This window comes from Kockiozyma suomiensis (assembly GCF_038497685.1).
Source record: "Kockiozyma suomiensis strain NRRL Y-17356 unplaced genomic scaffold V2V93scaffold_3, whole genome shotgun sequence".
In the NCBI taxonomy this organism is placed as follows: Eukaryota; Fungi; Ascomycota; class Lipomycetes; order Lipomycetales; family Lipomycetaceae; genus Kockiozyma; species Kockiozyma suomiensis.
The window spans coordinates 688,770-711,957 of NW_027117666.1; the positions used below are offsets into that span (position 1 = coordinate 688,770).

At 46.5% G+C, this 23,188-nt stretch overlaps 10 protein-coding genes across 10 annotated transcripts; 4 read left to right on the plus strand and 6 right to left on the minus strand.

The window, feature by feature from the left end:
* The first annotated feature begins 83 nt into the window (after positions 1-83).
* Positions 84-3,449, plus strand: V2V93DRAFT_343792 (Utp21 specific WD40 associated putative domain-containing protein). Its single transcript, XM_066907853.1, has 4 exons — positions 84-303; positions 369-470; positions 523-1,287; positions 1,344-3,449. The coding sequence occupies exons 1-4, from the start codon at positions 178-180 to the stop codon at positions 3,126-3,128; spliced, it is 2,778 nt and encodes a 925-aa protein (XP_066767529.1). The 5' UTR covers positions 84-177; the 3' UTR covers positions 3,129-3,449.
* On the minus strand, positions 3,231-5,143 carry V2V93DRAFT_321607 (N2,N2-dimethylguanosine tRNA methyltransferase-domain-containing protein; the record flags this gene model as incomplete). The annotated part of the gene is made up of 4 exons (XM_066907364.1): positions 3,231-3,465; positions 3,522-3,934; positions 3,997-4,156; positions 4,227-5,143. 4 exons carry the CDS (start codon positions 5,141-5,143, stop codon positions 3,231-3,233), a joined length of 1,725 nt encoding a protein of 574 aa, XP_066767530.1.
* A 489-nt stretch (positions 5,144-5,632) lies between these two features.
* Positions 5,633-7,705, minus strand: V2V93DRAFT_162122 (major facilitator superfamily domain-containing protein). The gene is made up of 2 exons (XM_066906893.1): positions 7,089-7,705; positions 5,633-7,018 (listed from the first exon to the last, which is right to left on the minus strand). The coding sequence occupies exons 1-2, from the start codon at positions 7,333-7,335 to the stop codon at positions 5,703-5,705; spliced, it is 1,563 nt and encodes a 520-aa protein (XP_066767531.1). The 5' UTR covers positions 7,336-7,705; the 3' UTR covers positions 5,633-5,702.
* A 1,904-nt stretch (positions 7,706-9,609) lies between these two features.
* On the minus strand, positions 9,610-12,968 carry V2V93DRAFT_378760 (armadillo-type protein; the record flags this gene model as incomplete). The annotated part of the gene is made up of 3 exons (XM_066911977.1): positions 9,610-9,615; positions 9,675-12,807; positions 12,874-12,968. The coding sequence occupies 3 exons, from the start codon at positions 12,966-12,968 to the stop codon at positions 9,610-9,612; spliced, it is 3,234 nt and encodes a 1,077-aa protein (XP_066767532.1).
* Positions 12,969-13,134: 166 nt separating this feature from the next.
* Positions 13,135-14,696, plus strand: V2V93DRAFT_365784 (stress-activated map kinase interacting protein 1-domain-containing protein). Its single transcript, XM_066909155.1, has one exon. It carries the CDS (start codon positions 13,172-13,174, stop codon positions 14,585-14,587), a length of 1,416 nt encoding a protein of 471 aa, XP_066767533.1. The 5' UTR covers positions 13,135-13,171; the 3' UTR covers positions 14,588-14,696.
* V2V93DRAFT_365785 (YL1 nuclear protein-domain-containing protein) lies at positions 14,542-16,977 on the minus strand. The gene has a single exon (XM_066909156.1). It carries the CDS (start codon positions 16,937-16,939, stop codon positions 14,711-14,713), a length of 2,229 nt encoding a protein of 742 aa, XP_066767534.1. The 5' UTR covers positions 16,940-16,977; the 3' UTR covers positions 14,542-14,710.
* A 451-nt stretch (positions 16,978-17,428) lies between these two features.
* On the plus strand, positions 17,429-19,061 carry V2V93DRAFT_378763 (uncharacterized protein; the record flags this gene model as incomplete). The annotated part of the gene is made up of 2 exons (XM_066911978.1): positions 17,429-17,681; positions 17,773-19,061. 2 exons carry the CDS (start codon positions 17,429-17,431, stop codon positions 19,059-19,061), a joined length of 1,542 nt encoding a protein of 513 aa, XP_066767535.1.
* A 420-nt stretch (positions 19,062-19,481) lies between these two features.
* Positions 19,482-20,544, minus strand: V2V93DRAFT_162221 (uncharacterized protein). Its single transcript, XM_066906894.1, has one exon. The coding sequence runs from the start codon at positions 20,481-20,483 to the stop codon at positions 19,575-19,577; it is 909 nt and encodes a 302-aa protein (XP_066767536.1). The 5' UTR covers positions 20,484-20,544; the 3' UTR covers positions 19,482-19,574.
* Positions 20,545-20,636: 92 nt separating this feature from the next.
* V2V93DRAFT_365789 (para-hydroxybenzoate-polyprenyltransferase) lies at positions 20,637-22,085 on the plus strand. Its single transcript, XM_066909157.1, has 2 exons — positions 20,637-21,007; positions 21,069-22,085. Exons 1-2 carry the CDS (start codon positions 20,689-20,691, stop codon positions 21,890-21,892), a joined length of 1,143 nt encoding a protein of 380 aa, XP_066767537.1. The 5' UTR covers positions 20,637-20,688; the 3' UTR covers positions 21,893-22,085.
* Positions 21,785-23,158, minus strand: V2V93DRAFT_365793 (uncharacterized protein). Its single transcript, XM_066909158.1, has 4 exons — positions 23,024-23,158; positions 22,876-22,957; positions 22,768-22,805; positions 21,785-22,702 (listed from the first exon to the last, which is right to left on the minus strand). The coding sequence occupies exons 1-4, from the start codon at positions 23,076-23,078 to the stop codon at positions 22,140-22,142; spliced, it is 738 nt and encodes a 245-aa protein (XP_066767538.1). The 5' UTR covers positions 23,079-23,158; the 3' UTR covers positions 21,785-22,139.
* Between the last annotated feature and the right edge of the window lie 30 nt (positions 23,159-23,188).

Genomic DNA, 23,188 nt, shown 5'->3' on the forward strand with positions numbered 1-23,188 from the left:
AAACTAAATGACTTCTGATTTAAATGTCCTGCTGGGAGTTTTGATATTGTTACCCGGACTCCAAGAATTTTTTTTGTGAAAGCCTCGAGACAAAAGCTGTAGAGGAACTTTTGAATTGTGCTCTACATTACTGATTCACTCGCATTTTTCGAGCTTACAGAGCTGTTCTAAATCACTATGCCGTCAATTTCCGCCTCTTCCGAGGTGGACCCCGGTAAGCGAAGGAAGATTGCAACAACGTCTTCTACTGTCGCTCTCGGTAATAGCCGAAAGCATGCATCGAGGATTTTTGCTCCATTCAGAGTGCGTATTCCAATTTCTGTTGAATAGCAATGTGCGACAAGATTTAGCTAATTTGAATCTTGAAGGCTCTTGGATATGTGACAAATACAATCCCGTTTTCGGTATCGACTCTCGGTCAGACATTTATCATTACAACAGTCGTTGGAAACTCATTTCAAGTTTACGACGTAAGTCCAAGTCAATTTTGATGCATATGAAAGTATTCTAAAACAGATATAGGCCGGATCACTGCATCTTCTATTTGTTTCGTCTCCGCAGACTAGTTCTCCCATAACCGCCGTCTCGACGCACTTCCATTACGTCTACGCTCTCTGGGGTACCAATATCGGCGTGTACAGACGAGGAAAACTTGAGTACAGCGTCGACACGAAATCACCACTAACTTTGTCTAGACTTTTGGTTTTTGGTGATTATGTCTGTGCAGCCTCTGATGAGACGATATATGTATACCGGTTCTCATCGCCGGACAAATCGAGCCCACCTGAGTACTATACATCAATTGATTTACCACCCGGTATTGGCGAGATTATTGATATAATTCATCCACACACATACCTTAATAAGATTGTCGTTGCTACTTCATCATACATTATTTTACTCAACGTTCGCACTGGCAAACTAGTGTTTCAAAGCGTGCCGTTCGAGTCTCTGTTGACCGCCGTCGATGTAGCACCGGTGCTAGATACTATCGGATTGGCTTTTGAAGATGGTCGTATACAAGCTTTCAATTTACGACACGCACGCGTTCTCTTTGAAATTTCTTGTCGCCAACAAGTTTCGTCAATTTCTTTCAGGACCGACGGAACTGCGCATTTGGCTGCTGGTACGGTTGACGGTGATATTTACTTTTATGATTTGAACAGGGAACGGAGAGTTCATATTATGCGAGAAGTCCATTCTAATGCTCAAGGTGGAGTGTCTTGTGTGTCATTTTTGAACGGTCAGCCAGTCTTTGTTACGTCTGGCGGAGACAATTTCCTCAAAGTAAGATCTTTTAAATCTTTTAATTTAACTCGATTTAATTTAACTCTATCCCATAGGAATATGTTTTCGACCCTGAACTCAGTACTTCTACGATTCCGGTTACGTCTCCACCACGACACCTGCGATCTCGTGGAGGTCACTCGCAGCCATCGACCAATCTCTTTTTTACCGAAGAATCAGGACATTTCTTACTCTCCTCGTCAATGGATCGCTCTCTATGGATATTTTCCCTTCGTAAAGATGCGCAGAGTCATGAACTTTCTCAACGCGAAAAGAATACTCCTGGGACTGGCCGGAAAGCCGGATTGACTAGCGGCTTAAGGGAGAAGTTTCCGGAAATAACAGCCATGGCGCACGAAGCTAATAAAGATGGAGACTGGGAGAATATTATCACTGCGCACAAGGGCTTGCCATATGCGCGTACATGGGACGCGCATCGGGGAGCCGTTGGGCGATGGCAATTGAAGACTTCGGATAAGAGTGTAGTTCGCTCGGTCGCTATCTCATTCTGTGGAAACTTTGGTCTTATCGGTTCAGCGCATGGTACGGTAGACGTGTACAATTTGCAGAGTGGCGTTCGCAGAAAAAGATTTAGAACACATTCAAGAGCTGTGACTGGTGTTGCTATCGATGGACTCAACAAGACGGTAATCAGCTGCTCGCTGGATGGGCAGCTGCAATTTCATGACTTTAAGACGACGACACTTAAAAATACTCTTCATCTTCCTGCGCCTGCCATTTCTTTATTGTTACATAGATCTACCGATCTTCTTGCTGTTGCTCTGGAGAATAAACAGATTCTAGTAGTCGATATTCTGACAATGCGCGTCGTGCGTGAACTGAAAGGTCATTCGCAAGCCATTACCGCTTTTGACTTTTCCGCAGATGGAAGATGGGTTGTATCAGCAAGTAAAGATTCTACGATTCGCACCTGGGACTTGCCGACTGGATCTTGCATCGATGCGGTCCGCATGGAGTCTGTAGTTTCTGCACTCAGATTATCAGGAAACGGCGAGTGGCTTGCTACGGCCCACGAAGACGGGGTTGGAATTAATCTCTGGACAAATAGAACGATGTTTAAACCGGTTGCTTTCCGTCAGATCAGCAATGCTGAGCTAGCTCTGCTTGAAATGCCCACAATCTCTGGCGAAGGCGCAGATGGCGTGCTTGAGGGTGCATTTGGAGAAGAAGCAGATGATGAACAAGACAATCTGGAAGATTCTGGTGTATATTTGTCTCCTGAACAATTGAGTTCGCAATTAGTGACGTTGAGCTTAATGCCACGAAACAGATTTGTGACTCTAGTCAATCTAGACGTGATCAAACAACGTAACAAGCCAAAAGAGGCTCCCAAAGTGCCAGAACAGGCACCGTTTTTCTTAACGCTGACAAGTGCCAAACATGAGACGGAGAAGAAAGATGAGAAAGTGAAGTTGAAATTAAAGAGCGGTACGGTGAAAATGACTGATTTTCGCAGAAAGTTGATTGAAGGATATGCGACTGCAGATTTCGCGGAGTTCATTGAGCATATTAAACGGCTATCACCGTCTGCCACAGATCTAGAATTTAGATCGTTGAATATTGAGGATATAGATCACTTCACTTATTTTATCAAAGCTATGACTTCACGTCTAGAAGAGCGAAAGGATTATGAGTTGGTGCAGGCCTGGATGTCCATGTTTCTAAAAATCCATGGAGATGTGCTGTCAGATAATTGTGACGATACTGAATTGAGTGAGGCGTTGTCTAAATGGCAGGAAGTAGAACAGAAGGAGAAAAAGAGACTTGATGACTTGGTTGGATATTGTACGGGTGTTGTTAGTTTCTTACGACTCGAGTAATTGCAAGATAGAGAGTCTGCTCAGAATTTTTCTGGATATTATGTTTTGTCAAAGCTTTGAATACAGAATGATGCATAATTAATTATGCTGATTTAGATCAAACTAACTATTTTTTTGCCGCTTGACATCAATATCTTCCTCCACAACAGCTCTTATCTCCGTGCTTAATCCAGGATCTTCTTCTAGGTTCTTTGGTAAAGGTCTTTTAGAAGATGGCTTGTCACCTGTAGCTTTTGGGAGTGGACCCCAACACTTGGGGTTCTGAGGGTATCTGGTTATCTTTATTTTCCGAGATGGCGGATTAGCATCCGGATGATCAGTGAAATCAATTTCGATTCTAAAAATCTTATTAGCAGTAAATCCTTTTCAATAAATACAAATAAAATCACATACTTCGGTTCACGTCTTTGAAGAATTTTATATGCTGGAGAACCAAATTTGATGTTTGCTTCAGTTACAGGATTCTTCTTTGCAAACTCACGCATGACATCGTAAATGATGTCGTAACCAGCATTCGTCTTGATTGCTCCCGCTAGTGCATGCGTAGGTGATACTTTATATCCTGCGTTTAGTAATGCTGAGCCGAGTCCGATTAAAGTAGGACATGATGTGCGCATTACGGAAGATACTTTATGAGGAGTGAAATAAAATGGGGCATCTTCTAATTCTTCACTCGCGACAGTGAGCATGGAGTTTATGCGGCCCAAAGTTTTGTATACTATTGGATCGGCTTCGCTGGCTAAGGCTTTGATCTTGGAAATAAAAGTCTTGTTGTGCAATCGACCTCCCCACATTGGTCCAGCCATCTATGGGATCACATTAGCTATACCATTGGACAAAACAACTCAGAATGGTGATGGCGACGTACATGATGAACAAACCCGCAGTTCTCGCAATTGGGTCCTACAGGAGGCCCTCGAGGGAAATGATACTTGGTTGCTATGCCGTCGTCGTTTGTACTCATACGGCCCAAGGGCTGACACGTTGTAGAATGGCAGCCGGTGCATGAGTATGCAAGCATAGTTTGGCTAGTGTCGGCGTTAATCTACAATTTGCACAGAAAAAAAAATAAAAAAGACAAAAAAAACATGAGGATACCTGGCGAGAGATTTGACTTGAATAGGCGAATGTTTGACTTTGATAAATAGACGCACATAAAAATCAATCGAAAGACTCAAGAGAGGTTCAATGGCTTTTCCGTATCGCGCGGCAGTAGTCGCGACAAGATTTAACACTAGCCTAAGAGCTGATTCATGACAAAACTCGGTCTTTGAAGTCATACCTCCATAGTTTGAAAAACATTTCTCGGGATATCCTTGTCCTGCGAGAACTCCGAGATCGGTGCAAGTAACGAGTAAAAGGCCATCGTCGGCAATAGCCTGTACAGCTGCATCAACAAATGGTGCAGCAGTGCCATAAGGATCAAGATCAATACAGTGAAAAGGATTAGCTTTCCGGGAGTACATGACCAAGTTTGCATCTCCATGAGATGGTTCGACAATAGTTTCTGCTCCAGAATTGTATTTGACGTTTCGCCTAATCGCGTCGACTGCCGCTGGCGAGAAATCGTTTGCGACGACGGTTTTCAAATTCGGTATTTCTAAAGCATATCTTATAGCTCGTAGACCTGTGGCCGAAAGAGCTTCGAGAATAGTAATGAATGGCTCAACCTTTTTGTTCTCTGCCTTATTGCCTTCTTCTATGGCTATCCCGTCAACTTTGCTTTCTTCTCTGGTGTTGGTTAGTGTAGCAACCTCGGGTAATGTCTGATCACCATGTTCCTCTTTCTTGCTCTTGTTCTTTGCCTTCCTATTATTGTTCTTCTTCTTCTTCTTCGCTGCCCTCATCTCCATAAATTCCTGCGACCAGGCTCTAATCGCCAGCGTGCTCAAATCTCGATTAAATTGTTGAACAGGATTATAAAACACTTGATTCTCGTTCTCAAATAGCACCGATGCCCGTCCCTCGCTCAAAACCACATACTTTAATCCGTCCTCTTGCTCAACTGTATCCATTTTAGCGAAATTTACGTGGTCCGACGGTCGTGGGTGGGAGCGATCTGGTTCTTGCTGTTGGGAGTAGAATCGGATATAATTTACTCTATGACTAGGAAAGAAAAAAGCTGATCTAAGAATATAAAAGCACGTATTATAAATACCCTTTGATCTTTTGATAGCTGAGAAACTCATACATGAACAAAGACTAGCACGGCAATGTCAATCTCACGGCTAAAACATTTGTTTTCTCAAAAAATTTCGCTCACGCTTCAATTTCAGGGGCTTAGAGTTTTGCTGATTAACAAGCTGAGATAATATTTACGTAACCAAGTCATACTTCCCAAAGATTCATTTACCAAATTCAACAAAATACTCAGCAATGTATGTTGTTGTCTATAGCAGAAAAAAATTATAAGATTGTAGAAGCAATAAAATAGACGTATACAGAAAGAAACAGCGAAACAGCACCCCGTACGAGCATAAAGCAAATAAAACCAAGTATTAAAATCATGCAAAACATTTTGAATCCTCAACAATGATCTTTGGCCTAATCAAACATTGTAGCTAAAATACACAACTAAAAGTCCAAATCTTTCTTTTCAGCGTAATAGATCTTTGTAGCGTCTTTCTCGCTAGCAGACTCATCGCTCGAGCCAACCTCAACGGCGTCGCTGATAATAGCGCCCTTAGCATCATAATCAGCATCCGAGACTTCCTGCAGCGAAAGAACGTCAGCAGGCGGTAATTTAGCAAGACGCTTCTCATCACGACGCTGAAAAAACACGGCAACCGGAATGAGAATAAGTTGAACGACACTGAAGACGACGGAAAGGAGGTAACCAGCATAGTACCGCGGAGCAGAGACAGTTTGCCAAGCACCAAGTGGAATAACGAGGTAGAGCATACAATTGGTGGCGTTTATAGTAGCGAGAGTGATTGCACGCGCTTCAAGATCGTGTGCAAAGGTTTCGGCTGCCCATACAACGACAAGATTACCTGGACCGTTAGAGATACCAAGAAGCATGAAAGCAGCAAAGAGAGTGCTTTCACTCAGGTTATAGACTAGAAGTAAAACATTTCCGATAAGCATTAGCAGACCAGCAAGCAGCATCATATCCCATCGAGTTCGCCGCCAGTCAGAGTAAATAGCCGTGAGTAACGCAGAACCAATCGAGACAGCGGAGGTGGCAGTACCAATGTTATTGACTGCGGGTTCGGAATACTTTTTTTCACCGTTAGGTTTTAGTAGAGCTTGAAGCCACAGCGTGAATGGGGTACTAGATCCATAAGGAGCAAGCCAAAAAAGATTCCCCATCCAGACGAAAGTCCAGAATTGCCAGGCACCAAGGACACGCTTGAATAACTTCATATCGATACCCTTTGACTTTTCAAAGCCATCAGCCTGAAGACGGTCAAACGCGAGCTGACGTTCACGCTCGGAGAACCAACGAGAAGTAGTCTTTTCAGGAACGTCAGGGAAGAAAAAATAACCAAATGCAGCAATAGGGATGGTAATGACAGCGCAAACAATGAAGAGCCACTGCCATCCGCGAATGCCTTTAACGCCGTCAAGATTTACCAGGGCCCCCTGGAGGTAACCAGCGACCATAGTACCGAGAGGCATGGCCGAATAGTAGATAGCATTACGGCGGCCGAGTTCCTCTTTCTTGTACCAGCAGTTAACGATGTGCAAGCAGCCAACATAGCAAGCGGTGGCTCCAAGACCGACGAAGAATCGCAGAGCCAAAAGCTGGTTGTAGGTCTTAACAAAGCCAGTTCCAAGGGTAAAGAGACCCCAGATAACTTCAGCAGTAGGAAGGTAGTACTGGGAAGGAAGACGGGTGATGAGAATGTTTGAGGGAATCTGAAAGGCACAATATCCAACCTGGTAAACTATAGAGAAAAAATAGAAAAACATTAAAAACGTGCTTCAATAACTTCTTTTTCAAAAAAAGCTTCATACCAGCATTGATATAGTTTAGTCTGTTTCCATCCAGGTTAAGATCCTCTTTCATACCAGAGACATAGGCGTTGGTGAGAGCCGAAACATCAAGATACTTCGTGAAGAAAGCAAGGCAGCAGTATCCCAAAACCAAGGCATCAATCTTGCGAACAAGATTCCGCTCCTCCATGGACATAGTAGCAGGATACCATCCACTCTTGGTATCCACCCACGCGAGGCCTTTCATAAAGGCAGAACCGACGCCCATGATTAGAATTGTGTAGAAATGAAGATAGGGCGAAAGGATAAAGGAACTGACACAGAGTGGAGAACTGACAGAAAAGACAGGAAGGGCGGCAAGAGGTATAATATATATAAAAACTTGGGGGCGTTACTTTGAGCGACAATTGACATGCGGCCAACTAGAATTGGGCAGAGAGATAGGAGAACTAAGTTCTATGGTGCGGAAGCAGATAGGGCAAGAGAGGTACGAAGACATAAAGGTGATACAGGTACAGATTTGGAGAACCCGTCACTAGATAGGAGCGGGTCGCGAGACTAAAGCATAGCTTTGAAAACAGCTTATCTGCCACCTGCCCATTAACTTTCCCACACGATGAGTCTCTTCGGCAGAAGAATCAGATGATGTATACAAGACGCAGTACAAGAAGATTGAAATAGAGATAAATTCTTGAGCACGAGCACAAGCACAAGCACAAGCACGGACTGGAAGCACGATGGCTAGCGAGGAGCGAATCGCACACACCTCTGGTTTCGGATTACTGTACACCGAGGCTTGTGCGCAACTGTCTCTCCGAGCCGATAAGCACGTCGCACTTCGCAAGTGTCTGAGGTGTACTCGGCGTACTAAAGTTTATCATGGATTCGTAGCCATAATGAAGTGCAGTATATTTCAGACTTGACTCAAGCAGAATATTAAGAATGTTTGACGCAGCCAATACAGCTGACCAGCCAGTTTCGCGAAACGACTCAGTATCAAGCTAGGTACTCATCGAAAGCACAGACAATTAATCGGTGATCTGTGCCGGCTTGGCCCTTTTGCATGCAGATTTCTCAGACGCTCGAGCAAGCTTTGGCCAAGCAAAGGGCCGGCTGCTAACGTGTACGCAATCATCACAACTCTCTGTGTCCGGGTAATTAGCGGTGGACCCTGCCCAGCGCCCAGCGCCCAGTGCCCAGCATGCCGACTGGTAAACGAGCAGAGGCTTTTGTAATGAAAAGTCATGATCAACTAAGAGTCGAAGCTTTGGACAGAGACCAGCAAGAGCGATGAGGCAGGAGATGGTAGCCAAATTATAGAATATGTTACTACAGCTTACAACACATAAATGCGGCAACACGAATATCGTATCTAGTTCCGTTCATTCTGTTCTCTGCCGAAATTGCACTATTTTCACTCGGCCTAGACAGTCTTACTAGTCTTCTAGAGTTAATTAAGCAACGCCCAGCCATCGCCTAAGCCGTGATGGCTCATTATTCATGTGTCAGCTGGCTGATATCCATATTGGACCATTCATTGCTGTTCTTAGTCATCTTTTAATTTATAATCTTTCTAACCCGTAGATCAGAAACTCTTCTACTATCGAGTAATCTATCGAGTAATTGCCCGTGCATTTGGCGGAGTATGCTCGGGCCATATTTTGTTTATGGCGCTGTGGCCGCTTCGTAACTCGTAGATACCCGCTATGATATGTCCACATCACGAGCTCTCCTCTCTGTTTTCATATTTTTGCGCTCTTTCAAGAAGCGGTATTTTCAAATCGGTCAGAGTCTCGTATGTGTTGCGTGATTGCTTAGCAACTTACTTCCGTCAATTTCGGGTCTACCAGAAAGAGCGCGGCTTATCGCTTATCTCCTGACTGCCCAGATAAGAGCCTCGAGATTACTCCTTCCTAGCTCTCTTCCCTTCGCTCGCGGCTTTTTCCGGACTAGTCTAGCAGGTTACGTATGCAAGCTAGCTTCCGTACCCAATCTGTCTTAGTTCGAACTTTTTGTTTCGCGCAACTTTTAGCTTTGAAGGGCGATGAAGAGGCCTCCTCTTTCCCTTATCGAGCTATTTATGTTCATTTATCGCTCATCAATAGAAATATAAAAATTATGCATTATAGATTACTTACGAAAATGAACACGATTAGTAACTATCTCGGTCATCCTCTTATAAAATGATTATCCAAGCATCCATCTTTGACTATCAAATACTTTGTTTCCAGCGCAGATTGAAGCATGAATCTGGTGCAATAAAAAATTACTTACCGCAAATCAGAAAAAGAATTCGATATCGCAGAAATGACAAGACATAAAAAAAACAGGCCCAAATATTTCCCAAAACACAAATACAGATTTTGATTTTATGTCACAAAAATACACATAGAAAGTAAAAAGAGTGGACGTTAAAACACGCAATTAACTGTAAAAATAGACAAATAGACAAACAAACTAAATAAAAAAATAAAGAAATAGATAAATAAACTGTTCAAAAACTTTTAAAAAACCTTCCAGTCTAATTTTCACTAGTTTTCTTTCAAAACTGCTCGATGTTAGCCCGTCATTCATTCACAGCTTGTCAAAAATACATAATCTACTTACTCGCTGTTGGTGCGCCTGAGGGGGCGATGGCGCGTACGCAGGCGTCATATACTGAGGATATATCATCGGCGATCCTGGACTCCCAGGAATTTGATGCGGACCAGGTATTCCCCGATATTGAGTATCCATAGGCGAATATCGCTGCATCGCTGCGTTAGATGATATCACAGACCCGGGCACGTACGTATCAGCAGCTGCATACTGCGATCCTAGAGGCGGCGATACACTTGAAAATCCCCCGTAGTAGGCATGTTGTTGCTGCTGCTGTTGTTGTTGCTGTTGTTGTTGCTGTCGTTGTTGTTGCTGCTGTTGTTGCTGAATGCGTAAAAATTGTTGGTACATCGCAGGATTGATACCTCCGTATTGTGCAGTGTCTGGAGATTGCGACTGTAGCGCCATTTGCTCCATCTGCATCGCAAGGTACACATCCGTCCCCGCGACGTCTGCCTGCTGAGAATATTCAAATGCGTCGTAACCTTGTTGCTGCGGTACCATGGGATAATGCTGTTGAGCTTGGTTTATTCTTTGTGGACGCATGTAGTCACGATGGTCAGCATGGCCATGATTACTGTTGTTATTGCTGTGAATGTGGTTGTGAGAATTGTGGTGATTATGGTGGTTGTGAGGATTGTGGTGCCCTGATTTACCGTTTGAACTGCCACCAGTCTGCATCTGCGCACTCCCGGGACCGTTCACCGAGGCACCATTATTGACGCGCGTAGAAAGCCCAACTTCGTCCATTAGTCTTCTGTACCCTTGAGATGGATGTACCTTGAGTCGTACAAGCACGTTACGAATAGCAGCTATCGATCGCTGCCGCACGTCGGCTTCCAAAAATGGCGTCGTCAATATCTTGTAAATAACTGTTGGACCCTGCGAGCTTTCTTTTAGTATTTCCTCAAGAGCACTTTCATCCGATGACAAAATCAATGCATCAAAGATCGCTCGTCGTGCCTCGGGCTCAGACCGATAGTTGACAACCTTAAGTACCGTCAACGACGCAAGCTTATGTGTACACAATGGCACCAAGTGTGGAATCAGTCGCGGGGCAAGAATCTTGTGCCGATTAGGAAGGGTGCACGTGTCCAGAAACCAGGTCAATAGTAACGCGCCATTTGCATTCGTAGCCAGCTGTACAGCGTGTAGAGTGATGGCCGCCGCGAGAGCACGCTGCTGCTCTTTATTAGCATAGTGACTCTCTAAACAGGCGCGCATTGCGCGTGCACCAAAGCGACCCTGAGCAATATCCCAAAACTGGCTCAGCATTGTCTCAAATATGAAGTCATTATACGGCGAGCCAAATCGGAGACAGCACTGTAAAACGTAATTTCCAAATTGATCCAAAAACAAGTGAACAGTATAAGGCCTCAGGTTCTGTGCAATGATAAGCATCTGCTCAGGGGTGCGTGCGACATCAATGATTTTTTGAGCTGCCCATGTTCCATTCTTATGAATACCCAGTTGCGCAAGATACGGTGCAATACGAACAAGCATTTTGGTCTTCACATCCTCAGAGCAGAATTCAAATAGCTTTTGCACAACAGTATTGCCAAGATAATCACTCGCCAGCTCGGCAATCTCGCCCAGCATCTCGATAGCCGAGGCCTCGATCTCAGTAACAGAGCAGCTGCCATTATCGATGCGCTTGCGAATTTCGCGCAGCCGAGGTGCGTCGTAAATTCGGTTCGGATTCGGTTCGGGCAAGGCAGGCAAGTCCTCGACAAAGGAAGAAAACGATACCGCATTATGTACAATGGATGTAGTACTCGCGAGTTCTATGTCGTCGGCGCCATACTCTCGCACAATATCAAGAATGTCGGACTCCATATCATAGAGACTGCGAGTGGGAACTGTGATGGCATTGTCGAGCTTCACGGCGTCCTTAACCATGTATGAAATGTCTGATTGCTGTTGCTTCTGTGTCTGTGTTTGTGATTGACCATCAGCTGAGTCGGAAGACAGAACTTTTGCAAATCCTATCCGGATCGGCCCTGAGCCAGGTGCCATTTCTGTTCCACTCAGGGATGCCTTTGCTTGAATCGCTTCATCAATGGCGGAGAAGTTGACAAATCCTGATGTCTTATTGGATAATATTCGCGCAGATTCAAGGACTCCAAACTGGCTGAAAAGGTTCGTGAGAGATGAGACTGTAGCACCGAGCGGGATATTACCAATCCAGAGAGATCGAGTAGGACCCACGGCTTTATCATCAAGCGAATTAACAATCTTAAGATCATAGCCACCATCTTGTTCTTGATTAATGTCAAGGGAATAGCCTTCTAAGTAATCGGGTCGAGAAGAAGCCTCAAATGACTTAATGCGCGAATGTAACTCCGGACCAGCAGTCGTTCGCGATCGTGGCCGAGACGATAATGATGAGGACGAGGAGTGACGCAATATTCCACCGGAAGCTGATGCAGAAAGGTCTGGAAGATGGTCGTGATGCTCGTCTGCTTCTTCGATGAGGCCTTCTAGGCCAGTTGTTGGCGGCTCCTCGTAGCGCTCGGTGGCAGAAACGGAGTAGGAGCGGATGCGATTTACGTCATGACGCATACGATTCAGATCGGAAATGAAGGGAGACGCAGATGATGCAGACTGTGGCATAGGGACCGCGGAAGAGGCAGCCGCAGAACCGGATGACGCACTGAGTCGGCGAAGAGGTGGTTCGTAGGCATCAGCTGGAATGTCAGCAAGGGCGGCAGGAAGTGGAGGATTTTCCAGGCCAAGATAATCAAGTGTCGAGAGAGCAGGCTGGTCATTTACTGTTATTTGATGGCTATGCGGGACGGCCCATGGAGATGATGCTGAGGGGGATGAAGAGAGTGGGGCGAAGACCGAAGAAGAAAAAGACGGTTGCGAGAAACTGGGAAGGGTGAGAGAGCCAGAGCGGAGTCTACTCGGGGATAGAGGGTCTATTGATGTAGGTGCAAACGACGAGGAGGAGGATGAAGAGGGATTGCTGCTGCTAGAGAAAGAGGGCTGAAGTAGCGCAGGCAGTCGCGAAGGAAGGGTGCCGGCACGAGCGCGGCGGTAGGCGGAGGAGGCGGAGGAGGAGGAATCGGAGGAAGCGAGATCAGGGCTAGAAGAAGGCGGCTGCTGAGGCCAGAACGCCATGTCGCGGGCCTCACGGACTCTATTTGCGAGCGATGGTTTGTTAGTAGGCAGAAGAGGGAAGGAGAAGCAAGAAGAGAGTTAGTACCTTTTGGAGACGTAGCGCGGGTCGAATGGCGGCGGCTGCGAGGCGGCTGCGTCGAGTTTGCGGTCGAGAGCAGCCGTCGACGGCTGAGCAGACATTTGCCGGAAAAAAGGAAAAGAACGGATAGAATATAAAGAAATAGGCTTGAGAAAGTGGTGAAGATGCGAAGGAGGACGAGAGGTGAGATAGACAGAGCGCAAAAGCAGGGGCTGTGCAACGTAATTCGCTCGAGCCGCAGACTCCATCTCAAACTCGAATCTTCACCATAACGATCTTGTAATGCTTTTATAATGCTCTAATAATGTCCCTCCTCCACGACCGCGACTTTGCCGTCTATTGTCTTCGCCGCGGATACCTTGAGCACATCCACGATGGCGTAGGAGAACGCGTAGTCCACGTCGACCGTTCGCTGTACTCCCGTGCTTGGGCGATATCGAACCGTCCGTCGACGGTGCTCGCCGAGAACCCGCCTCCACCGTTTCACCCGGAATTTCAGTACTCGCCACCAATACCCAAATTTGTCGAAAGTGCGCGCGCTACGGCTTTGCTTGCTGCATCCAGTTCTAATGGCGACAGCAAGAGCAGCTCGTCCGAGTTCGGCGACAGCGACAGCGGCGACGAAGAGCGCGAGTATGCTGAAGATGAATTCGACACGTCTGAGCCGCCTGCGAATTCGAAGGGCAAACACAAGCGCAACGGGGATACTCGAGTTAGTAGCAATAATGACGACTACGATGATGATGATGATGATGATAACGACGAACTCGGCATCGAAGACCTTCAGCGTGCCGCCCGCCAAATCAAGTTCTCTAAAATGCCAGCTCGCGACAAAGACCGTATTCCTGACGTGGACCAAATGCTGTCGACTTACATCACCGGCGGCAAGCACGCTCATAAAAATGCCATCACAGATCCTTCGCCGTCGTCTTACTCTCGCCGAAACTACAAATACACCTATCCGTCGGATCTAGGATTAGCGGGAAATTTTGATGACAAGGAAGGAATGACCTTCCTTCAGTCGTCTTCTTTTCGGCGGGGAAAGTCCTTCGACAAAAGATTCAATACTCTCTGGTCTGATATCGCCATGGACGATGCCATCGCAGAACAAGATTTGTCGTCTTCCTCCGTTGCCGCCACTGCCAGCGACAAAGTTGATGACCCACTCTCGCCGTCTGGTCCCCCATCGCAGAATAGCGCTCCGTCTGACTCTGGTCCTCCCTCCCGCATGCCCTCAATCTCAGCGTCAACCTCTGAACGGGATCTCTCTCGTATCATTGCATTCACAGAACACAGATCAAATCTCTCAGCGCTCATCAAGGCTTCTCAAGCAACTGAAAAAAACCCCTTTGAAATCTATACATCTGCCTCAGGCGTCGGTGAACTTAAATCTCTCCGACTGAAACTATATCGTCCGACTTCCTCACAGCCAACGAAGCCGTTCGATGTAATTGTCAAACCATACGTTACCGTCGCAGACACAATCGGATTCTCTCTTTACCGCTACTGGGAAGAAAAGCGGGAACCAAAACTCACCGAAGATGAAGCAGATATTTCTAAATGGACTCTTCGCATCGTTGAAGATGACGGTGAACCCGATCGTGATTTCCCGGCCCTTGACCGGACGAGAATTATCTCAGCGTTCAGCTTTGACGAGTTTGCTTTAGTGGAAGCCACACCGAAACAGGTTGCTGAGAATCGCAAGTCAGCGGCTAAGTAATGAACTTTGTCTATGTACACTTCTCATTGTTATTTATTATTTAATTTTGTTTCTATGGAGTTGGCGTTTAGTTTTAGCATATGTTAATTATACATTTCATGATATCATATTTACAAAAAATTATCATACATTTCCCACATTTCCCACATTTTCCTGGCTCGTCGGTTGAGTCAACGGCTCTGGTTGCTCAGCTTGAATTGGCTGCGTAGGCGACTGCGGTTGCTCAGACTGTTTATCCTCAGCCGGCTTTTCCAGTAGTTGTGTTAGATCTTTGCGCTCATAATAATACATTCCCTCACCAAACGCCGCGTTCCATGGCACTTCTCCCTTTGCAATCCTCTGCACGATCCTATATGCATTCAGGTCAAAGTAACGCACGCCAGTCTTTGGGTCAATAAACAGCGCAAGTTTGCCGGTGACATTGCACAAATGCCGCTCGTGTCGAGCTGGTGGATTGCCTGAAGCTGCTTGCTTGCCAAAGAGCACTGATCGTACAAGCGGGGCGTCGAATGTCGTGGTGGTTGGGTAATTTATCAGGATCACAGATTCATTTGAGCATGTCGTAGTCGGGCCCTGCGGTTCAGTAATTGCTTCTTCTTCCTCATCCTCTTCTTCGTCTTCGTCTTGAGCAGCCTTTGATTCAGCACTCACCTCTGCGGTTGCTTTAGCTCCCATTCCGGGCACGGTGGCAGACTCACCCGGCAGCAACTTTTTGTCATCTGTAGTTGTGTCGATCTCCATCGCATCGCCTACTTTCTCTTGCGCTTGATTTTGCACTGGTTCTTGATACGTTTCAGACTGCAGCGGAATTGATTCAGTTTCAACTGATTTAGACGGGTGCTGGGTATTTTCGTCCGGTTTATCTTCCGACTCATTGACACGCATAGCTTCGCCATCATCGACAGCAACAAATTCAGCGGATGACTCAGCAGGCGTCTTCTTTTCAAGAAATTCTGTATTCTCAGGATGATCAACTGGCTGCTGAACGATTTCCTCAGTTGATACAATGGTTTGCTTTGTCTCTGCATCTTTACCAGCCGGCAAATCAGAGACGGATTGTTTCTCTTCTGTAGATATTTCATTAACGTCTGTAGTCTCGGTAGCTCTAGCATCTGACAAGTCGACCGTTGTAGCAGCTGTTGGATCTTTTGCTGTATTGCCTTCAAAGACTAGCAGGCTTTTATCTGCGGGCATTAGAGCATCTGTTTCATCGGTCTTGATGGCCGCCTGCTCAACAGATTGTGCTTTCTGCGGCTGCCCTGTCTCTGATGCAGTACTTGCTTTCTGCTTCATCACCCTCGGCTTTGACTTTTTCTTCATCCTATCCCTGCCAGTGCCGGTCTGCTCTGGAAATGGCTTCGACCCCCTGCGCTTCCTAGCCGCCTCTTCATCAACCACTTCGATAAGTAAGCCACGTTTGTCGTCAGCCACATCACTGATAACACTTCTCCATCGAATAGCAGGTCCAAGCTGCTGACGGCGAGCAAACATTGCCGCCCGTTGAGTTTTCTTGCGCATGACTTCTTGCTCAAAAAAGGTGTTTAGTGAAGCAACGTTTTGCTCTTCTGTAAGTTTTGCCCGCTCGATACGCTCTTCTTGGGTAAGTTGGGTCACGACAGTGGATTTCACATGAGGAGACGGATTTGCTGATTTTCGCTGTTCTTGCTGCTGTAGTCGCTCAAGCACTGCCTGCTTGTTCTGAACGGTGTGCGCTCGTGAACTGGCGCGTAAACTTGAGGAGGCTCGCGAGGAGACTGCCGGTTTTCGTTTTGCTGTGGATGAAGTAGTTGGACGAGGGGGTTTGAATGCAACAGTTCGTTGCTCGAGTTGTTTGCGTTTGCGTGCCTTTTCGCGGCGTTCCTGATCACGTAGCTCTTGCTCTGCAACGTCGATATCGCCTGGGGGGACCTCCTTATCATCTTCGTCATCAGATGAGGAAGAGCTGAACATTTCATCGTCCGCGTTAGATTCGTGTATGACGCGTCGTCTTTTGCGTTTAGGACCGCTTTCGTCGTCATGCTGGTCGTTATCGCTGTCTGGATCTTGAGCCCGACTTTCCTCTCGCGAGCGTCTTTCATCACCCTCTTCTTCATTCTCTTCACCTTCTTCTTCTTCATCTTCTTCATCTTCGCTACTCACGAAATCATCGTCGTCATCAGTCTCGGCGAAAATGCCAGCGACTTCGTCGCCTTCATCAGCAGCCAGAGACTCCTCGATATCGAGAAGATTTCGCAGTCGATTTCCGGCAGTCGCACGCTTTTCGCGGCCTGATATAAGAAGCTCAACTGAAGGAGGAGATGAGGACAATGAATCGCTGGAAGATCCACTATCGCCGTCTTCGTCCGCGGACATTATGTGTGATGAGGATAGTTTGTCGTGTCGTTCAAATTGTGAGGGTGCGGGAAGGTGAGGCTCTGAGCTGCGGCGCCGTGTACCCTTTCACGTGATTATAGTTAGTCCCGAACAGCGCAATTTGCAGCGTACGAAGCAGTATAGGGCGAGAAAAGTAGATGACGATAGTGAAATCGCTTTAAATAAATAGACAAACAAATATATTATCGTAAATAGTAGAGTTGGCATTCGGAAGAGTAGAAATCTCCCGAAAAGGAAGCAGCCAGACCAATGCGGCAGCAAATTTCCACCGTTTGTCACGCCCGGCTTTGTGCAGCTGGAGTGGCTTCCAGCTGACTTGTGAACACTATTTAATCTTCATTACTTCTTAGCTTCTTTACTGCAGCTTCTTCTTTCGATTTATTCTTTATATATTCTTCTTTTTCTTCTTTTTCTTTTTCGTATTCTTCTCTCTCTTGTTTGCTGCTACAGAGCATGTGAGCGGGCGCAATGCCGCGTGCTGCGTCCTCATCCCCATACTCGTCCTCGGGATCGCCGTCACCGTCGAATCCTGAAGATCTGATGCTGCTCTATCCACTACCGCAGTCTGGCTCCGACGACAACACGAGCGTGAACAGCTCGAAGGCCGTCGTGCGACGAAAGAGCCATCGCAAGTCCAAGACCGGCTGCGTTACCTGTCGTCAGCGCAGAGTCAAGTGCGATGAGCAGCTGCCTGTCTGCGCAAACTGCATCCGTCACAAAGGTATCTCGCCCGCTGTGCTCTTGATTATACACTCGAAATTAGCGTATGCTTTTACCGCCATCTTATGAAATAGCTAACTGATCATGATCAGTGCGCTGCGATTATGCAGATCTGTCGTCCACAGATCTCCGAGACCGCCATGTCGCCCAGATAGTCGACCGCCTAATCGCGAGCATGCTCACCCGTCCAACCGTAGGCCGCCCCCGCCCGTTTGCGGTCATTCGCCCATTTGTCGGTCTCACAAACACAGATGCACGACTTCTGCAGCACGTTGCCGTCTGCGCATCGAAATTTGTTGCAGTGCGCCCCGAACACGGCCAGATATGGAAAGAAGTCGCAGTGCAGGCTGCCCAGAGAGAACCTTTTTTGCTACACGCATTTCTTGCTGTAGCCTCAGCGCATGCTGGCTATCTTGTGCGCAGCGGAGAGCTTATGCGTATCTCACTTGAACACAAGACTCTAGCTCTGCGCGGCGCGCAGCAGGCTTTGGCGGTCTTCTCGCGCGCCGACGCCGAAAACGTTCTTGCGACCTCTCTACTACTGTCCTGGCAAGCCTTTTACACTGAAGACCATGACCCAACGGGGGGTTCCCTTTTTGCCGCCTTGGTTGATGGTATCGAGGCTGTACTCGATGCCATGGGTCGCTGGCGGGACGACTTTCCACTCGCTTCGTTGTACTACTACACCACACATACTGAGTCTGCACCCCCGCCCCTCACCTCTGCGGCCGAACGTGAGGCCGTAATCCTGCTTTTGAATTCCAGTGTGGCTAATTGTGCGCCCCTCTGTTCGTCGCCGCATCGCAGTCGTTGCTTCGGATTGTTATCAGCCGCCATCGGCAATCTCACTGAAGCACATCGCAACGCAGCCTTTGATTCGTTACCAGTGCCGAATCAAACTGCCCTTATCAAAGTCTTCGAGCGGTGGCAACTTCTTTTCGCTCCTTCAGACTCGTATCCGTCTGCTTCTTCGATGATGTTCAACTGCGACGAAAGTGTGCCGCTTTCAAACGCAATAATGAACGCTTACTCGCGTGATCCCGTTGTACGACTATTATTTGCATATTATTATGCTACCTCGTTGCTAATGTTTGGCTTCTACCCGCATCTGCGCCGATCAAAGTCTTTCATTTCGCGACTTGGTCCACTTGAGTCGACTATATGGGCAATAAAGCAGCATGACGGCTGGTGGGAAGAAGTAGAGCAGTACGCCTTTTTTGTCACCCGTGTAATTGACTGCTATAAACTCCGATCCTGGACACCGGTGCTTGATCTCGAGACAGAATTCATATTACCTGAACGCATTGCTGAGGTGCTTTGGTATGGAATGACGGAGTCAAAGATTTTAAACACATTCGCAAATTTCACCTCCATCTTATAGAGTTGTCGTTTTTAGTTGGTGTGTAACTAATTTACAGCACCAAGCTAATTTTTAACTTTTCCTCGCAAAGGGTGGGGCAACATGAAATATATTGTTCTTTGAATCAACAAAGATTGCTGTATTATTATACAGCAAAGATGATTATATTTTGCAACCTCTCAACACTCTCATGAAATGGGAGTATTGCGCTGTCTTTTTTCTTCGCCGTGTATATATGCACTGTAGAGACGGCGAACCAGGTTTGCATTCCGATCATCAGCACATTTTGTATGGAGCACTTGGTCTGGAGCACTTTGTCTAGAGTATCTGGAGTATGGTGCAAATACATATGATATGGAAGGATTTATTATGGTGAACTACATCAGGTTTGGCTACCGGTTTTGGATGTGGTTCGTATTTGATTGAAGTAAGACTTTTGAGCAAGCATGAACATGATAGATCCAATTTGGTTAGCTTACATAAAAATTTATATTAATGCAAAAGGTATGACTGAGATATAGACCAGGACATACATCACTCTACACAACTATTTACAATACCCAAAAACTTTTCTTTCGAAATTCCTGATGCCTTTGAGAGCGCAAAAAGGCTTTTGATAGACGTGTCCAGGTGCTTCAGCACTGCTGCATTTTCTCCTGTTTGATCAGTTTGTGCTGTCTGTTGCTGCATTTGCTGCTGTGGATCGTCACTGACGACCATAGTCTCGACGGATTCGTAACGACTGTAGTATTCGTCATCGGAATTTGTTTGATCCTTATTCGGTGTAGTGCTTTGAGTCGGGAAAGTTGGCTGATGTTCAGGCTGCTGCTGCTGGTCTTCTTGCTCGGCTAATTTGCGATCATATTCGTCCCAGTAGCTATCTTCCTCATCTTCTTGGTCTAAATCCACTTCATCATCATTCTCAACAGCGGTGGAATCAGCAAGATACGAGACCTCATGCACTCTCCATGCATTCTCGGTTGCTTCCCAGGTCCAAGTCATAACCACATCGTGATCAACAAGAACACCTCGTACAAGCACGGTCTCAATATCGGGCTTAATAATTCCGCTCGTAGATACTTGAATTGCCTCATTGTTAGCCGCATCGTATAGTCGTCTTGCGAGAACGGGGCCAGATGATGGAGATGAAGACCAGGAGAGCATAGCTGCCCATTGCGAAGTTACTGACTCAATGACTGAGGACAGCATATGGTGGTCGGTCTTATCTCCGGTAGTAAAGCTCTCAATATTGTAAGAGAGTCTTGCTCGCAGAAGAGGGCTCAGTAATCCGAGAAATGTGGGAGTCAAATGAGGTATCAGTATGTCATCTGTACTAGAAGAAGCGCCTTCAGCAGTGGGGTTTTTGGGCAGATTTCCTAGGAAACTCGCAACAAGAGAGTCGACATCTAGTGCTGGATACTCCTCGCTCACAATCGAGGGCATTGTTGTTATCTATTTGGTGATTAAAAATCGCATATACCACAAAATATGCAGAAATTGTTCAGTCGCAAGTGGATGCTGTCTGAATGTATCGGGTTAGGGTATCTACTCTTTGTCTAACTTTTAACATATAAGTGCTCACTCAAATAAGAGATACTGAAACAAAAATTTGCCTTAAAAAGAGAGAAATCTTCTAAATCCAGTAAGAATGGCTAGCTGGCGTTCAGTTGTAGTTTCTGGGCTTCAGAAACCTCTTTTCAGTCAATTCTCCTCTAGAAGTTGTCTTTGTCTGCTTCCATCCGTATCATCCGTTCATTACCGTCAACTTCACCAGCGCGTCCTTTCAGCTCCTCAACAAAAAAACCAGCAGTTAGAACAGAGAAATTTGAGTACAGCAGTCACAAAAGAAGCTACTGCTGCGCCGCAAAGCTGGATATTGAGACATCTTCCTACCGAGATCGTTCCTTACGCGCAGCTCATCCGACTCGACAAGCCCGTCGGCACCTGGCTGCTATACTGGCCTTGCAGTACGTGCCTCGCTGTTTTAGACTGATTTTGCGATTGCGTTCTAACTACGGCCTATTTTAGCTTGGGGAATTGCTATGGCTGCAGCAACAACTTCCGCTCCACTTCTCTCAACCGCCTCAACCCTCGCACTCTTCGGCATTGGCGCCCTCGCCATGCGCAGCGCAGGTTGTGTAGTGAATGATCTCTGGGATCGCGAACTTGATGCTAAAGTTGCACGAACTGCCTTGCGGCCATTAGCATCCGGAAGCGTGTCGGTGCGTGGAGCAGCTGTGTGCCTGTTTACGCAGCTGAGTGTCGCGCTTGGCGTATTGCTCATATTGCCTGCCGACTGCTTCTTGCTCGCGGCTGGTAGTCTCGGCTTTGTTGCCACATATCCTTTGTTTAAGCGGTTCACTTATTATCCGCAGCTTATGCTCGCGTTTACTTACAACTGGGGTGCCTTGCTCGCATTCCCGGCCATGCTTGCGCCGTGGACCGAGATGCTGCCCGCCATGGCTGCTCTGTACGGGGCCGGGATTTGCTGGACGATGATTTACGACACAATATACGCTCATCAGGATAAGCGTGATGATATTGCGGCTGGAATAAAGTCTACCGCGTTAGCTTGGGGCAACAATACGAAACCGATCATGACAGCTGTCGCGACAGCGCAGATTGGTCTGCTTTCTACAGCTGGACTGCTACTGCCTACCGCGACCACATTTGCTGGGCCCTTCTTTCTTGCAGGAGTGGCTTGGGCGTCTTTAAGAATTGGCAAAATGATTTATCAAGTTGATCTGGACGATCCGGCGAATTGCTGGAAGTGGTTTGTGGAGAATATCAAGACAGGCGGCGTCATCTTCTTAGGTATTCTTGGGCAATATTTGTGGCCGATGATTTTCTAATCTCTAAATTTTGCTGTGCATCGTTTAAAAAAATTATTTTGCGCCGATTGATGATTGTCACCTCACTCTCAATTTGGATCTCCACAACTTGGAAGTCAAGAGTTAAGCTTTACTGTGTATAGAAACCATAATGTGTAGTGCCATTGTAATTCACTGTGAAAAATCACTATACAAGTATATATGCATATATATATTTGCATCAGCAAGTAAACTTTTATTTCTCATTAGCCGTTTCCGAGATATAGTACTATAACTTTGGGATATGCAAGCTCTTGCTGATCATCATGCAGCCAGAAATGAAGAAAAGAATAACGGCAGGGTGAAACTCGTAAAAAGTGCCCTTTCCAACAACGCCAAATGGCATTTCATCGAGAAGCCAGTCGCAGTGCAGCCAGTACGCCATTGTAAATACAAGTGATAAAGTAGTTGGGATCGGGGTGCCTTCAAAGTACTTGCTCTTGCCACTCTTGTCCTTGGGCAAGTTTGCCACGGTGACATTAAAGCGGGCGAGACGAGCAAGACCGCAGAGGACAAAGTAGACCAGGACGGCGTTATCAGCAGCTGTGCGAAATCCTATGCAGAAAGCACATGCCGACGGTGCGACACCGAAGGAGACGAGATCGGCAAGCGAGTCAAGCTCTTGGCCCATGAGCGAACTCTTTTTGCGCAGCCGGGCTACCTTTCCGTCCATAAAATCAAAAAAAAGACCAAAAGGCATTAAAACAATGGCAAGCCAAAGGTTAAAGTGCTCACTGCTGTCTCCTAGACAGTAGCGCAGCGAGGAGAAGATGCTCATGACGCCGCAGAGACCTAAAATGCCATAGTCAGCAATTGGGCTTTCATATACAACCAGAGCCACAAAAATTGTGCAATACCATTGAGAAGGGTGATAAAATCGGCCATGTGCAGCGTGCTGGAGACCAGTCAGTCGGGTTGATAAAAAAGATTGTAGATCTTGGCGAAAGACACCAAAAATCACATACCGAATCAGGCTGAGATGCCGCTCGCGTTTGAGAGCCTGTAGCTGCGCTTGCTGCGAGTCCTCTGACTCTGAGCGCTTTGCTTCTAGGAACAGCAAGAGTGTGAGTAGACAGACAATAGATCCTCATACAAAAAACTATGGCAACGTACTTGCGTCTTTAGGCGGGGCCTTCGCCTGTCGCCGAGATCGTATATTCTGACTCATCCTGAGTGATGATCTTCCTCTTCAATGAAAATGAGAGAGTGGACAAAAGAGGGGAATTGAAAGATGAATAAGTAATGAAAGCTGAGAAGAAAAAGACAATTCGAGGCTGA